Source organism: Heptranchias perlo, chromosome 31 (genome assembly GCF_035084215.1).
Source record: "Heptranchias perlo isolate sHepPer1 chromosome 31, sHepPer1.hap1, whole genome shotgun sequence".
Classification (NCBI taxonomy): domain Eukaryota; kingdom Metazoa; phylum Chordata; class Chondrichthyes; order Hexanchiformes; family Hexanchidae; genus Heptranchias; species Heptranchias perlo.
Window position 1 is genome coordinate 20,907,459 of NC_090355.1, and position 13,691 is coordinate 20,921,149.

The 13,691-nt window shown below is 39.3% G+C and overlaps 1 protein-coding gene across 1 annotated transcript in view; it reads right to left on the bottom strand.

Moving 5' to 3' along the window:
- The window catches only part of LOC137300556 (nuclear receptor subfamily 6 group A member 1), a 341,818-nt gene that overhangs the window by 13,889 nt on the left and 314,238 nt on the right, over positions 1-13,691 (bottom strand). The window contains exons 5-8 of the mRNA XM_067969704.1: positions 9,629-9,786; positions 6,412-6,639; positions 4,176-4,430; positions 420-541 (exon numbers count right to left, since the gene is read on the bottom strand). Of these exons, the coding sequence (XP_067825805.1) occupies positions 420-541; positions 4,176-4,430; positions 6,412-6,639; positions 9,629-9,786 (763 nt within the window). The remainder of the gene's footprint in view (positions 1-419; positions 542-4,175; positions 4,431-6,411; positions 6,640-9,628; positions 9,787-13,691) is intronic.

Below are 13,691 nucleotides of genomic sequence, written 5' to 3' on the forward strand. Positions count from 1 at the left end.
AATTTACTGAATCCTATCCGTGCTTTGTGGGTCCCATGCTAATAGAAAAAAAAATTATTATTTGAATGAGTCTCAATGATTTCTGAAGGGAATGCTGGTTAGGAAATTGCCTCGCAGTCCCTGATTTTCTGACCAATGCTCCTTGCCAGGAATGCTTGGTTGGGTAACCAACCCTAATATCTTAAGATATTACTTAATGGGGTTGATTTTAACTGTTCCCAGGGGAACAGATGGCAGCGGGTCGGCCACCAGTTTTACATCCTGCCCGATTTTCGTTTCCACTGAAGTCTGCAGGAACAGTTAAAATCAACCCACACTGTTTAGGGTTTAGGGAAGATTAAAAGCTCAGAAAGGGAAAAAAATGGGAAGAATGAAAGTTAACCAAAATTATTGAAACTATCATAGAAAACGTATTATACCTTGATTAAGAAAGTTGATGGCTTTCATGCACACATACTCCTCATTGCTGACCTTCAGCTGTTGAAACTTTCTAAAGAGGTAGATTAGTCGTTCCATAACTTCCATTCCCTCCTCACTGAATCTAAGGGAGCAAAAACAGACTCCAGTTAAGACATTACATCACATTTAGCCATTACAACAAGGTGAACATTTGAAAGTTAACGCAAACAAACTGAATGTTATAAAGTATATACATACATTTATCCATTCATTTACTGGTGTTTCCCAGTTACTCTGGTCTCAAATTTTATTGTTAAAAAGTGCATTTTGAGAGAGATAATACTTAGAATTGCCCCTCCCCCCTCCAGCCCAGTGACATCCAGTTGTTTTACTTCAGGTACATCCTGGATAGACGAGTGGATGAATGCATTAAATCTAAAAATCAAACAAAAACAGTCTACTCAGCTAGAAAGAAGCTAGAAATCTACACGAAAGTCCTGTGTTCTTGGAATGTGCTTTACAACAAACAAGAAAATACCTTCCATGTGCCTTACTTTAATTTTCTCTGTAATGTTCAGCGCTCAAAGGCTTCAAAATGCTTTTCTTTATGAATATCATATGTTCAAATATACACATCTTCCATGGAATCAAACAGCATCTAGTTATTTTCCCTGAGTGACCTGTATCTTTTATACTAAAGATAAATTGTTTCCTAACCTGTGCTTTTTTAAAATATTGTCCGAAAATACATTGGTCACTAAACACCTCTGAGGTCGATTTTAGCCCGGAGTGAGTTTTGGCTGGGCGAGTGCGAAACACATCCGCTGGCCTAAAAGTATTTTAACTTTCGGGCCTTATTAACATCTAACCGGCATACTTCCCACTCAATCGCATCCGGATTAGGAAGCCCGCCCATTTTCTGGGCATCATTTTCAGTGGGCCTCTTAAAGTGAGGTGCATTCCCTTCTGGCAAATTGCTCTGTGAGAATGCTGCATGAAGACTTCCTACAGCAATGAGTCAGAAACAAGCCCCCAGGTTCTCTGAAGCCTCTCTGGAGGTACTGTTGGAAGAGGTGAGGGCGAAGAGGGATCTACTCTTTCCCACGTTTGGCTCAATAGTCTTCATGCTTCAGAATTCAGAAAAGGTTCAACATTTGTCTGACTGAGCCAACAGTTTTACTTTGATCAACCAATTTCTTATCATCATCAATTATAAGTTGTAGAAACACACAAACATAAAAACCAAGATTACTGGCTTCCTGTCTAATATCATTGCATTTGACTGTATCTAATAGAATTTAAACACTATGTCAGTGATGGAAATTATGGGGTGCATTGACGATACTTTAAAAATCCAGCCTATCTAGGCCAAGGAAAGGTCTGCAATATCCAATGGGTTTATTTTAAGTGGTGTGATGCTGTCTGTATAAGATATTAAGTGGCTGAATCAGAACTGGACTTTTGCACTATGTTTGACTTTGCAAGGACATAATATTAGAAGTGATGAAAATGTTGTTCATAAACACAAAAGCAATCACAATATGAACTTTTCAGATATTTCCATACCATAGAGACTGCAGGTGCAAAGCTGCACACAAGAGCACTTTTTAATGAATGAAGTGAAAATCCTCCCATTTTATATAATGAATTTGGAGCATTTGTTAGCTTTCACTAAACACTTGTCACTTTTATGAATTCCTAACATTGAGAAACACTTCCTGCCTTTCTCTGCTGTTATTACTTCCTTGCTTTTTGCATATGTTCCTCCCTTACAATACACAAAGCATGCCTCTCTTGTTAAGCAAAGCTGTTACTGCAGTGTGACCTCCTCCACAGCTCCCGACTTTCCCTCTTTCAAACAATTCCGAATTTATGACAATAAGTCATTAGTAGAATGTATTGAAGTACTTAAATCAAGTTTGTTTACTATTAAAAATGTGATTTTTGTACGTATTTTATTTGCGAGACTTCAAAGCCAACATTTTAATGACATCGTTCAGCAAGATAGGATGCCAATTATATGAGGCCAGGTGGTTTACTAAGACAACAGAGTACAGATCAGTTAGAAAGTCAAGCCCACCTGCAATAAATATTCTTGCCTCAATGTAGGAGGAAAATAAGGTGGACATGAATACACATTAAAGATGCCAAGCAGTTGTTCATGTATAAAATGACTTGCTATAAGACTGAAATAAGAACTCATTAGTGCCAAGTCTGAGACTGTCACTGGATGGTGCAACTGCCCCACTCCTGCAGCAATTCACGTTCTGTATGTCAGAATAATGCAGCTAACCTTAAATCAAATGAAAAAGCTTCCAAAATTTGATAAGAGAATGGCTAAGAAAACAGAAGACATAAATCTGGTTCAAATTAGTGATGGAGGACAGACAGAATTTAAGATGGCAGAAATTTCCACTTAACACACATAACTTTGAATAGAACATAAAAATAAATCAATCCTCCTTGATAAAAATCCTTAATAAATTTGACATTTAAAAAAAAACTTCATACTTTAGGTTGTGAAGTAATAAATAGCAGCCATAGGATGGTAATTTACATTCTGTTTCCTTCTCTGTAATCTTGAATATGATTGCTTATAATATGTTTTAAAATTTTAAAAAGTTTTCACAAGATACTTTTTTTTTGAGAAAGTTAGCAACTTTTCAGCTTCAAATATCTATCCTTTTTTGTGCTATGGCTTATTTATTGGAATGGAACTAATTCTTATTAATTTGCATATACCTCAAACTGCCAATACCCCCCAACAGATCTTGGTGTTCTGATTTAGAATGTATCCACCAATAAGGCAATAATGCTAAAACAGCCCCTTCCAAACTCCTAGCCCACAAATTTCAAACAGGATGAACCAGCAAATAACAAATATGAGGAATAAATAGGACTAAGTTGTCTGGACTTTGAGGGCCAAATTGCTAGAATAGGAGCCACACTGACCCCAGTACTATGGCATTTGACAGTTATGTGATTGCCTATAGCAATCCACAGCAGCATCATTTTTTACTTAGCAAAACCGGAACACTGGGCATAACATAATAATCATTAATAATTTGATGTTCACTAAGTGGTGGTATTATATGGCTACAGTTATTTGCCATATATTACAAATCAGTATGGAGAATAACAGCATCTTCACAGTAACCCTAAGTCTTAGCTTTCACTTAATTTGAATGCCCTGACACTGACTCCCGCCCAAAGCCGTCAGGTATGACGTCAACACCAACGGGTGGGAGTGGAAATTTGCAGGGGGTCAGACCACCACCAGGGACCCATGGAAGTTATATTCCACTACCGATCTGAGACCAGTAGCTATAGAGTTTCAAAGCACAGCTGGTAAGAATGAAGTTATACTGGTAGGAGACAGCTCTGTGCAGAGCTTCAGTCCCAAGTGGCTTTTTAAAAATGTTGTTAGGAATGAACAGATGGGAGTGTGTTCTTTCTCTTAATATTGAAAAGACTCTATTAAATTTATCAAGTGCCAATATATCCAACAGGCTGCCTGCCAATTTTTAAACCCGGCTTCACGCCATACTAAATTATACTCCACCCAGTGCTACAAGTTGACTGCCTAGAGGGTGTCTAGCTATTTAGCTTTGGTACACTTTGGAAACAGAATTGCAACCTGGCTCTGATTATACTGCCACTTTTACACTGATGTGCACTTAAACCGGTTCACATGGATACAAAAGTGCCAGCATAATTGCAGCTTAAAATAAGTTATCAAATGGTTTAATATAAATATTCTATTCCATTTGTCTCACCTTTGGAGTTCGTCATCAGATGGTGCATACTTTGAAGTAACATCAGCAAGGTCTCCAAAAATTTGTCGGTCATAGACAGTGAGGGAAGATAGGAGGATGAGCTCTTGCCAGGTGGAGCTTAGCAGGCAGGTGTAGTCTTTGATTGATAATTCACAGAAGAATGGCAATTTTTTGATCCAGCCAATTTGCCTGAAAAGTAACTCATCTGCCAGCCGGCAAAGTAAAGCAAAGAGCTCAGCCTGAGTTACCTTATACCTGTAAAGATATAGATATTGAGACCCAAAATTATAACAAACAATCTTTGGGAAAGCACACAATTTCAACTGAATTTGGATAAACATATCTTGTGAAATCCTGAAGAGGTTGGTTGCAGCAGTGCTATTAAAATAATTTTGATTGAAAACATAAACATGAAATAAGAAAAAGGACATTTAGCAAATCAAACCTGTTCCTTCTAAGAGGCCATTTACAATGTGCACCACTATTGATTCTCCCCAATTTATTTAAGTTTCTAAGAGAGGTAAATAATCACAAGTAAAACTTCTCCAACAAGGTCATCATAAAAATTCTCTAGTGCTAAAATTTATTATTCACCAATGATTGAAAAAACTATAATGTTCTTTAGAATAATTCACTAGTTATGTTTGTTATTAGTCCCAGGAACAACACTTTCATAACCAGATATTTATGTAGGATTCTTTTCAAAGGAGTTAGCTACACTGTGCTAGTATTTCCCAGAGAATCAACTTTAACGTTTCATCCTCGCCTTCAAATCCCTCCATGACTTTGCCCTCTACATCAACAATCTTTTCCACTCCAATTTTTATGCAGACACATTTCCCTCCTCTGGCACCAACCTACTTCTTGCTACCCTTTCGCTCGATTTCACCATAAGTGGCTACTCTTTCAGTCACTAGGCATTCACCTTCTGGAACTTCCTTTCTCATTATCTCCACTTTGCCGCCTCTCTCCAAGCCTTCAAAAGCCTCCTTAATTTTGACCATGCTTTTGGCCCCTCTTTACCGCCCTTCCCTTTCTCTCTCCTACTGTGTCTAATTGCTGTCCACTACCCTCTCAGATGCTTCTCTGTGCGTAATGAGTGATATAGAAATGTAACTAATTGTTGTCAAGGTTCTTTGCCACTTTGGATTAGAGTCATTAACTGAATTGAGCTAATGAGGTTTGATAACTTCTGAACTAAATAGCCAAAACGGTAGCATACAAACCGTGGGAAATCATGCTTAACTGCAGTGTTCTGGCCAGACCACACTTGGAGTACAGTGTCCACTCTGGTCACCAAGATACAAGGAAGACTTTCAAGCCCTGGAGGTAGTGCAGAACAGCCATGGGAGTCATCTCTAGTGTCAGAGCACTCAGAGGAAAGACTGGAATCAATGTCAGTTACATCTAAGCAGTTGAAATGTATCCTACCCTGCCCTCCCTTCATTCACATTTCACTATTGAAACAAAAAGGAGGGGCAACTAGCAGAACTAGTAGTTTGCTGAAGGAACACAGCTGCTCCTATGCACTTTCCAGAAATAAATCATTAATAGAAATCACAACCACAAAAACTTTCAGCACCCCCAAATTACAAATAATCATCTACAAGTATAGAGCAATACTTATAAACAACCAACCATCTATAAAAGTATAAATATTGGCAGATCTTTCGTAGCATTGCTCACTAAGTTGGGCAATACATTGCTTTGCAATGACAGGAGAGAGAGAGAAAAAGAGAGGTAAAGACTGCCATTGGGAGTGTGTATGCATAAATTTTCTGTTGCTGGAATATTTCTCTATACATTGAAGTAAATAATTTGAATGGGACATTTGTTGTGACAGACAAGAAATGTGGACATATGCATACATGCACGTGCATACACTTATATGTAAGTGAGATTAACTGTTCCAAAGAAGGTTGAATTATTAGAATGAAACACAAACTTATTCTGAAATAAGCTGTTTAGTGTTTCATTTTAATATAAAAATAATTCAAGTACTCTACTAGACTTCCATTCAGCACCCTGTTGAAGAATGAGCAAAACCCTCCCAAAGAGGAAAATTACTTTAATAGCTCAGACTATAGAGTTTGACTTGTAAAGTTATCAAATCAAAAATAAAGAACATGACAGAATTTCTCTATTCACTGTATTTGAACATTAGAATAAAAACATTGTTAATACAGAAATACTACTGCGGTCCTACTGCTTCAATGTCGCATTAACCTGTACTCACCCGTCTTCAATCAGCATTGGTGTTCCAAGAGGTTCAAGGTCTTCAGCTCCAACCAATTGACTTACAAGAGTATGTGACTGAGGGTCTAGGCTGCGGGGCTGTGGTGGCAACAGACCTGAATGAGCAGCATAGCTAAAAAGGTGCGGCAGGTACTGATAGTGCGCAGAGACTGGTGTCCCTATGAACTGATCCCTGAGTGCAGTGTACCCATTCAGCTCCATTGATCTGCTAGAAAGGAAAGACACAAAGTTTGTGTTATATTCTTTATACTAACCAAACAGTTCATGGGGGGGGGGGGGGGGAAAACAGATTAGCTCACATTCTAATAATGGAAAAACCTTTTACAAATGTTATTTTAGAGAAGTAATGCTGAAATGAAATAAAAAACTTAGATGCACATATTTGTTGTATATAAATTGAAGTCCCAAGAATTAATGTACAAGTTCCTGTTTGATTATGGGATTTATTTTTTAAAAATTGTATTTCTGTAATTGACAATGTTGGTGACATAACTGTAAATAGAATAACTAGCCTTTATAAAGAGCTCCTTATATAAAAAAGCATCCTGGATTACTTCATAAGGAGAGAGATGGGAGGGGTGCAGAACCTACAATGTCGAGTGTTAGGGAGCCCAAACCATTTTCAGATTTGAGCAAGCTGCAGGCACCAAACGGGATAAAAATCGGGCAGGTTCTGCTCAGCTATGTTACCACCCATGTGGCAAAGTTGAAAATGACTCCCATTCACTCAGACTTGAAGTCAGTGGTGGTGACAGAGATGGTGTAGGGTGTTGGCATTGATGTGGAAGCTGATGTTGGTGCCTGCAGAGGATACCGCTGAGCCATACCTTGTAAATGATGAATAGAAGGGGACAAAGGATGGAGCCCTGGGACACACCAAAGCAGCAACAATCTGAGACGATGAAGTGGCTAAATAGGTCAAGTAAGAGTGGAACTACAAGACACTAGTACATCAGAGATGGACCATGGAGGAAAGGTGGTGGCAAAGAATTGAACGTTCAAACAGTGTCAAAGGCAGATAGATCGAGGAGGAATGGCGAGCCATGGTTACAGTAACATGTTGTGACTGATTTTGAGCAGAGCAGTCTTGGTGGTGTGGGTGTCAGGAACTAGATTGGAGGGATGAGTGATAGGGAGTGGTAAGAAAGGTGAGCAGGCCGTGGAAAAAGGTAAATAGCTTCAAAAAAGAGAGATCGAGGGTAGGTTTTTTAGGAAGGGTGGTGATAATGGCAATTTAGAAAGGGGTGGGGACAATGCGAGAGGATAAAGAGTTTGACAAATTCAGGAAGCATAGGGCCAAGAAGGGAAGCTTCTTGGAGTTTAGGAGTTGGGTTGGAAGGGGGTTGAGTGAGAACATGGTGAGCTTCATAGAGATGTATTTGATGAGAGCTAAGGGGGTAGGAAGCAACACTGGTGGTAAGAAAAGCTAGAGTGCAGGGAGGGTCTGAGTTGAGAGGACGAGTAGGAGTTGGAAGATAATAATGCAGTTCAACCAACATGTCAGCTAGAAATATTATATATTTTTAAATTATATCTCTGTGCAGCACCTTGGGATGTTTTCCAACAATAAAGAGGTTATATAATTCACGTTGTTAAGTAGCATTGCACTCTCACTATTTCACCAGTTGTGCTATTTTAAAATGTGGGCAGACTGAGCTAATTTTGTAACTACCTGCCCACCAGCAACAGCACCCTGTCATTGGCTGCACCTGGAACATTGACAGATACACACGCATTCCAGCTGACCTAGAAGTATAATAAGGGCAACTATAACAAAGGTAACTGTACAAACATTAAACATGTTTTGCGAGAATGTGCTGCTGTTTAAACTGAAAAGGAAAAACAAGCACAATTTAAAAATCTGTTTTATTAGATGAGTCAAACCTACATCAGTGGTGCAACTTTTCAACTTTTAGGATGACTACAATTCACAAGCAAGTCAACCATGCAATGGCCTGCAGCTATCCCGCTGTATATTTTTCTGTAGTATTATTATCCATAATGTGCAGTCTACTGCCTGAACTCATAGCATATTCACGCAAGACAGGTAACATTTTTTATCTTGCAAAAATAGAAGTTTAAAAACAATAACCACAGTTGGTTGACTTTTCCACATTCAATGTACTATTTTGCTTTCACATTACATACCATCTGCAAATGTTTTGTTCGCCTGCATTGTGGATTTCACATCTCTTCAGGGGCTCCCATAGCTTTTCATAAAGCCCGTTTTCCAGAACAACAAATACAGTCCCCCTCCATACTGTTTATTCCTTTACAGCAATGTGAATAATTTGATACTGAATACAGCTACTCTACATTGAACAAATCTTATTCTACTACCCTGCCATCCACTACATTGCTAATGCATTTACTTAAAATATAAAAAGTAATAACTGCACTGCATTGTAATAATATTTTTATACAGAGTGCACAAAATGGAATGACATTATAGAAAGATATACTATTCAATACCCAGCTTCATAAGTAGTTATGTGTACTTTTTGAACATTACACTGTGCATCTTTTCTTCTTTCAGAACAGGTCTTTGCATGAGGGGGTTAATCAGGATGGAAGGGGCAATCATGAGCTAGCAACAGGCTTCGGCACTGCAGCGGAGTTGGGAGGATCACTTCTGCTCCTCCCTGCTCCACATTCAGATAAGTTTTTTTTTTAAACAAACATTTTGTGCCTAAAAACAGACTTGGTGCTAACGAACTTCTAGGCCATAGAGTTTGATACCAGATCTTATTAAATATCAGTTCTGATGGAAGGTAGATCCACAAAACATCATAACCTGTCTCTTTCATTTACAGATACTGACCGACCTGCTGTGTATTTCCAGCATTTTCAGTTTTTGTTTCTGGTTACATACTGCTTTACTTGAACAGAAGCAATAGTCAGAGGATTGTTATTCAAAAGTGGGATGATGCAAACAGTACAAATTAGAAAGTTTATTTCCAAAAGCAATACTGAACCATGTATGAATGAGTAATATAAATTTTATGGATTTGTTCAGCACATTTTGATTTTTCTGGTAAGTCAATAATGTTGCACCAATGTTTAATGGTTATTAGAATAACACTGTTATAATATTGGATTAAGCAATCAAAAGTGAGTTGCTGCAAAGTGAGGATTTAAAAAATTCTTCAACATTAAACTCATGATCTTGTTTCCATGTTTAACTCAAAAGCTCCCACCTTGAGGAAGGAGTAGAAACAGGTGATGGTTGGTTGCCCTCTGAGATGTTATTGCCAGGGGAGCTATGATCACTGTCTCCATTGTTGCTCCATGAATTATTAGCCTCCTCCTCAAATTCTTGTCCAGACATAATTCTTTCAATCTCTTCTTCAGATATCTGAAATACATAGTAAAATATTCTTTGACTAACTGCAAAATTTATTAATAAGAATGCACACCTCTTTGTGAATGATGTCCAATTTTATCAGAAAATGATTCTCTGCTTTAAAGAAAAAAGTTATGTTGATAATACAGTGAAGAGAGAAAGTCTGGTTGAGTGAGAGAGAGAGAGAGAGAGAGAGAGATATGCATTACAGCCCCATCACATTTCTTGCAAGCATCCTAAATAGCTTCACAATTAATTATACTCAAATAGAAACAATTACTTATATTAGCTATAAAAGGGTGCAGTTGTTTTAAGTCATATTGTGGAAAAGTAGCTCAAATATAATTTCTTCCCAACTCCTACAACTGCAGTATTAAGACACCAAGCAAATATTTTAGTGACATATTTATTTCTGGGTATTTTTTGAATAAGCAGAAATTAAACTCTACCTAATTAATGGGGATGATTTCATCTGGTTGCTAAATGCAGTGACATCATAAACAAATTCAAATATTTTGCTCTGGTCGATATTTCTAGTGAAACTGTAAATGCTTTCAAAGTGAATATGACTACAATTCTACTAGAAATACCAACTATAAGAATTTTGCACATTTGTTTACAGTGCCATTCCACACAAAGTGACCAAGGCATAGGGGCCAATTTGTGTCTCTGTTACACTCCATAAGTAGGTGCACGTGGGGCACAATGGAGTATAAAAATCTGTTCCGCTGGATCTATATCCATTTTGCATCTGACGCGTATTTCCAGTTCAGGTTGTTATAAATTGGATAGCCAGGTGGTGAAGGATAGAATACCACAGCCTAGTCTTCAGTTGCTTCCAAGCCTTTATACAGAGCTCCACATTACACCCACACCAGTTTAGATCAGCTCTCTTATAAATGGAAACAAAAGAGTTCCCAATTGATACGCACCACCTGAATACAATTAATACTAATTGATATAAATCACATGGATACAATTAACACAGGTTTCATCTGCTGCTGACAGCTTCCACCAGAAATAGGTGGGAGCTTCACAGCGTTATAATGTTGAAGAAGTGACATCATTTAGCCATCCATTCCATTTTCCTACTTTTATGCCAGTAATACATGCCAATATTAATTGGAAGCCCAGGGTTGCAAGGCTACATGTTTCATTAGCTAGGAATTTAAAAGGACACCCAGCAACTTGCAGTTGCAATAAAGAGTTTTTAAGACTTTTTTCTTTTGGTGCTCAACTCTCTGGGTGAAGTGGGGTTGTTTGAGTGTTTTGGGGCACCTGTTTTGGAAAGCAACTTATTCTTTGGGACAATGAGTTTCCCTATGGGAATCCCTCTATTTGTGTTACCTGGATGTAGGAGGAAGATAAACAATGCATAAATGCATGGCTAGCTACACTGCATGATATGAGGACTGTTACTACTTGCCATTATCTGCATGTGTAGACAACAAAAGACTTACCTGGACTTGTCTAAGGAATAATGCATGTAGAGTATTTAATTCACCAAGCAGGCAGTGGCAGAGTTGTGTTGAATATTGGAACCTGACCTGCAGTCCAGCTCCAGGATAGGCAACTGGCTGTCAAGATCACTGCAATCCTGAATTGTTTCACTTCAGGCTCATTCCAGGCTGCCACAGTGGTCATCAGCAATATCAGTTAATCTACAGTCTACAGATGTATTAAACAGGTGACTGACATATTGTTTGACAGAGTAAGCAACTGTATCTCTTTTCCCATGGACAACCAGCTACAGCAGGAGAGGGCTCTACTTTGTTTCAAAATGGCAAGAAATTCCCAAAGTTCACAATGTCATTGAGTGCACCTACGTGCTCATGAGCAAAATAACAGTGCATTCATGAACCAAAAGGGCTACCAATCCATCAATGTGCAATGCATCCGTGACCATCTGCACAGAAAAAGTCAGGTGAATACCTGCTTCTCTGGTAGCAATCAAGGTGCCTTTATTTTAAAAGAATTCCTTGTGCCTCCTTTATTCGATTTGGAAAGAAAAGCATGGTTTGCTCCTGGGGGCTTAGGATATCTGTTGCAGTCCTGGCTCATAACCTCTCTGTGGCGGCCACATAAACTGTTGAGTTTGGTCTTAAGCAGACACATGAATTGAAGACAGTCACCAATGAGCACACCATAGGAAAATTCCAGTGCCTAGATAGATTGGGGCATCCTTCGGTATAGCCCAGCTAAAGTGCCACGCATCATCATTTGTTGCATGCTCCAGAATTTTGCAGTACAACAAGGAACACCAACAAAGGGGGGACACTGAGCCTCCCTACTGGACACTGGAGAGGCTGCTAGTGAACCACTTTTGCCTTCTGCAAGATCCATTCAGCAGGAGACTCTCTCATAAGTTCATGCAGAGGGTAATGTCTTCTCTAACTCTTCACCACACTCTCAACAAATATGCCTTCACCTATATTTCTTCCAACTCTTACAGAACCGTCAAGTACACCATTCCTATCACCCAATATTACAATATTCAGCGCCTGGAGTACATGCGGGGCTAGCTGTGCGTGTCTGTGAGATGCTCGAGATTGAGGTGGCCTCAGTAACCTCGGAGCAGGGATCAGAGATGGTCCATCCGCAGGCTGCACAACTTCCGTAGCTGTGGGCAGCCCGACTCTGCCCACTTTCTCACACAAAGTGCAGTCATTGGAAGGGTGTTGCAGAAAGGGGCAGATTATTGTAGAATTATGGAACACACAATAAACAATGATGATGCATGTAATCATCCTATGAGACAGCAACATCATCTGTGGGTATTCACCCCAGCCTTGCTACTAGAGCAGTGAGTACCATCTCAACATACTCATGGATCTGCATGACACCATATCTAATGACAACAATGAAATTAGACAAGCCCCATCACCATCTCTCTATATGATCTCCAAGACTGTCCAAGCAGCAGGAGATAGTGGAGCCCAAGGCCTGTATTGCAGCAATCTGAACGTTCACAAGAGATACAAAGACTGGCTTTAGCACCTCTGTTATGGGATGCTCTGCTGCAGGCGTCCCTGGAGTGCCACGCACTCCTTGGTAAACTCCAAAGTTTCTACTCCATGTATCAACACAACACACAAGCAGGTTGTGGACTCCACCACAGTAGCTTCCATTTGCTGAAAGGTATTAGGCTCACTTTCCAATAATTCCATTAGTCTTTGATTCTTGGAAAGCATCCTTCTTTTAAAAGCAGATTCCCTGAGGTTCAGATCACTGTCCTCATTAGCTGAGGATAGACACGAGTTGTCAAGAGGTTCCTGCTCCTCCTATGTCACCGCCACGTGCTCTTGCTCACTAGTGCTCTGTGTATTACTTTGTGCATTCTTCTCAATTCACTACCAAACCATCAAGTTTTCCCAGGTGGATGTTGCTGTGCTGCTGCCTTGCAGGATTAGATTGATGGATGCAAAGTTCTGTGAGGTGCAATCTTTCTTTCTTCCTGGTTATGGCCACCAAGACAGCTTCATGTGGCACACCTATGGAAAAAGAAGTGGAAGAAGTGTTACAATAACATCTTAGTGACAACTTTGATGAGATGCTGTATTCCTCTGAATGGGTGACATGGAATTGGCCTTCATTGTATGCTTTGGTTATAGTGAGAGAGTGAATGAATAGGATGCAGAGAAAAAGGATATGTTTGGAACAAACTATGAGATATCCAATTTTACTATCCCATTTCCACAGAAGTCTCTTTGCTCTGGATCTGCTGTGCCAGGTCCTCAAAGGTAGTAAGGAGGGACAAAGTTTGGTGGATATCCTGCTGTGTGACTTGTCACCTTCTTGTTATGTGCAGTCTTCTCCTGCAAAAACAGTGGAAGGGGCTGACTGCTATTGGTAGGATATACACAAATACCCATGTATCAGAGTGCTGCCCACAGAGGCCCCAAAGACAGGATATGCAT